Genomic DNA, 3,652 nt, shown 5'->3' with positions numbered 1-3,652 from the left:
AGATAGCATCATCAACTCAATTGACATGAATTTGAGCAAACTCCAGGAGATGATGGAGAACAGAGGAGACAGTGGTGCTACAGTCCATGGGGTCACAAAGAGTTGGACACAACTTAGTGACTGAACAACAACAACATACAGATATTTATGTATTTAAAATGTATTTTGTCAAGCAGTGGTATTAGGAGTGACTTTTGCTATATAAACAAAAATACTTTCTATTATACTTGTGTACAGACTGTATAAAATACACTTAAAAACAAAAAGCTCCTGTTTCCCTGATAAAATATTGAGAAAATACAGAAAAGACTGCAATACCAACTGCAGAATATAATATAGGTAATCTAGGTCCCTTACAATATTTGGTGCATCTTACAAATATAAAATACTATCTTTACAGATGATCATTTATTAATGCACTTTCCCACCAAACTGCCTGAATAGTTTGATACTTAAATTTTTCTCTCTGCAATATTTGTTTAGGAAATGATCTGGAAAGTGAGCAAGATTTGTGTACTATAATTCACTTGATAGCTTTGTATAAGGAAAAATGAGCAACAACCTAGAAGTGCAACAATGAGGAAACAGTTAAAACATGTATAAACATGAACACAGAGATAGACATGGATAACTTGTATGCTTCATAATTTTTTTCCTTCAATGAAGCTAAATAATTTTTCTGACGAAAGGAGAAAGGGCAGTTATATATGTATCTACTTATTATTAATTCAATGAAATATTAACAACCAGAAATAATGTTTTAAAATTATCTTTAATGAAATGAAGTTAAAGAGTATTGTGTGTATAAACATACACACACATATTTAGGTGTCAAAAAGCAAGTATAAAAACAATATGTACATTACTATATACATACATGACAAATGAATCAGAAAAATACTAGAAAGATACAGCCTAATATGTTTTAGGTACTTCATAGTAACTATTAGATAGATGCAGAAGAAAATGATTCAGGGAGGTTATTAGGACTGATTTCTTGTGAAATTAATTTTCTTCTGTTGACTTGTCTGCTGTGTGATTTTTTTTTCCCTACAATGAAGCTGGATTATTTTTCTGAGAATGGGGAAAAGAGCAGAAAGTGGGCTCAGGGAAAGGAGGTGATAAACAGCATTTAAATTCAGCATAACAACCATCAAGTGGGCCAAGACACAGGCACACGCATGCGCACGCACACACGCACGCACACACACACCAATTACAGTGACCAGGAGACTATGCAGGGGAAATGGGCATACTGTTTTTACTAGTTGAGGTGGGTGGCATGAATGCAAATTGGTACAATGCTTATGAAGGGGCCATTGGGCAACACAAAGAAACAGTCTTTAAAATGTCCACATGTGGATCCTGCAAGTTCACAATTAAGAACATCCTGTACGCTAGCAAAGATTTGGCTTGACAAGGAAGAATTCGCTCATCAGAGTATACAGTGCTGGGTTTAAACACAGGGAAAGAATTAGGCACCACCCAAATGTCCAACAATGTGGCGATGATTACAGAAATGTTAGGGTCCATAGATACACTCTGCAGGCACTGAAGATGACCTTTCTCAAGCATGTTGAATAACATGGAAAGAAGTTCAATGGGTTGATGTTTGGTTTTAGTTTTTGAAAAAGCAGGTTAAGAAACACCACATACATGAACCATTCTTTTACACTGTGTTAAAAGGGAAGGCGGGGTGGAGGTGAAGAAGGGTGAGAGAGAGAAAAGGAGAGAAGAGAGCCTGAAAAACAGCACACCAAAATGGTAAAAGTGGTTGTCTCCGGGTAGTAGGGTCATGGGAGCAATTACTCTCTTGGTTTTCCCTCATCTGATTTCCTTCTCCTTCCTGATGTTTCTACTATGACATTGCATCACCTGTGCAATAAACAAAGAGAGAAAGTGCTTTTTAAACCAAACCACAAGGAGAAGAGGCAGCCTTTAACTATCAAGTGGCACAGATTAGCATATTATTCACAACACCCAAGGTGGGTGTGGGGGGAGGGGCGGGGAGAGAAGGGGAAGTCTGGAGAGAGAGAGAGAGAGACAGAGACAGAGACAGAGAGAGACAAACAGGAAGGCAGAGGTGGAGGGAAGGAAGGAGGAAGGGAGGGGTGAGAGAGAGACCTGCACTCCCAATACAATACACTGCTGGTGGGTTGGGGGAAAAAGGGTGGGGGGGTTGTAAACCGAATGGGAGCCAAGGTTTGGCTCTGCTGGCTGGCTCGCTTCTGGGATGTTTTCATCGGAAGGTGGCCTCCTCATCGGTGTCTTCCTCGAAATCCTTGACGTCAGCACTGGTGGACTGCCTGGCCCAGGCTCCCCTTTCGGCCTCTCGTTCTTTATGCGACTTGAATCTCCCAACGAAAATTTTGCGGTAGTTCAGGAACATGCCATTCATCGCATCTATGGCCCGCTCGGCGGACTCCTGCTTCTGGAAGTGCACGAACCCATAGCCCTTGGGCCCCTTTTCGTCGCAGGCCACTTTGCAGGACAGGATGTTGCCGAACGCCGAGAAGATGTTGTACAGAGCCTTGTTGTCGATGGTCTTGCCCAGGTTCTTGATGAAGACGTTGCCCACTCCGCTCTTACGGAGCGAGGGGTCCCGCTGGGACCACATGATGCGCACCGGCCTGCCCTTGATGACATCAAAGTTCAGGGTCTCCAGGGCCCGCTTGGCGTCCACCGGTTGCTGGTAGTTGACATACGCATAGCCCAACGAGCGGCGGGTGATCTTGTCCCTGCAAATGCGGATGGAGAGGATGGGCCCGGCCGGGCTGAACTTCTCATACAGCATTGCCTCCGTCACCTCAGGGTGCAGGTCGCCCACGTACAGCGAGGCCATAGGAAAGTTCGGGTTCCTCTCGGAGCCCCTGCCCGTTTCCGCATCTGCATCCACGGCGGTAGCCGCCGCCGCCGCTACCGCCGCCTCGACCTCCGCAGCGGAATCCGCATCTGACTCCCCCACGGCGGGCGCCGCAGCCTCTGCTGCGGCGGCGGCGGCTTCGGCCTCGCTGGCCTCCGCCACCGCCACGGCCGCTGCGGCCAGTGCAGCCTCCGCCTCCTCCTCCGCCAGGGCTGCCACCGCCTCCCCCAGGGTGGCCTCCGCCACTGCCTCCTCTACTGAGGCCTCGGCCTCCACCTCTGCTTCCGTCTCCGCCACGGAGGCCTCCGCCACCGCCTCTGCCACGGTCGCCGCCGCAGCCTCCGCCGCTGCCGCCGCCGCCACCGCCGCCGCCACTGTCGCCGCTGTCGCCACGGTCGCCGGTGCCGCCGGGCCGCTGCCGCGACCTCCCTTCCGGCGAGCCTGCGTTGGGGAGTGAAAGGCGGGAGAGGGCTGGAGGGCAGGTGGGCGCCGGAATCCGGGCCGGGGGCGCAAGCTGGGGTGGAGGACCCCGGGCCAGCCGATCTAGCGAGTCCCAGTCACCTGGGATGGCTAGCGCTGCCAGGAGCGCACCGGTGCGAGTCACCGCAGCCTGCAGCCCAGAGCCCGCTGCTGCCGCCGCCGCTCGGTCGTGGGTTAGCGTGCAGGGCGCCGGCGAGCGGCGTGTGCTGGGGGGCGGGGTGGGGGGGGGTGTTGGCGTCTGTGGTCCGGGCAGCCGGGAAGGCTTCTGTCTCTTTGGTTCCCCCTGTGGCTGCTTCGGGGCTGCGGGGC

General features: G+C 50.2%; 1 protein-coding gene across 1 annotated transcript; it reads right to left on the bottom strand.

The window, feature by feature from the left end:
* Positions 1 to 1,009: 1,009 nt before the first annotated feature.
* LOC521086 (poly(A) binding protein, cytoplasmic 1-like 2A) lies at positions 1,010 to 3,405 on the bottom strand. The gene has a single exon (XM_010821836.4). The coding sequence runs from the start codon at positions 2,840 to 2,842 to the stop codon at positions 2,240 to 2,242; it is 603 nt and encodes a 200-aa protein (XP_010820138.1). The 5' UTR covers positions 2,843 to 3,405; the 3' UTR covers positions 1,010 to 2,239.
* Positions 3,406 to 3,652: the final 247 nt, after the last annotated feature.

The sequence above is a fragment of the Bos taurus genome, chromosome X (assembly GCF_002263795.3).
Source record: "Bos taurus isolate L1 Dominette 01449 registration number 42190680 breed Hereford chromosome X, ARS-UCD2.0, whole genome shotgun sequence".
Classification (NCBI taxonomy): Eukaryota; Metazoa; Chordata; class Mammalia; order Artiodactyla; family Bovidae; genus Bos; species Bos taurus.
Note: the sequence above shows the minus strand (reverse complement) of the source record. Positions and strands in the feature narration are given on the sequence as shown.

Coding starts and splice junctions, on each gene's coding strand:
- LOC521086 (XM_010821836.4), bottom strand. CDS start 2,842: ATGGCCTCGCTGTACGTGGGCGACCTGCACCCTGAGGTGACGGAGGCA.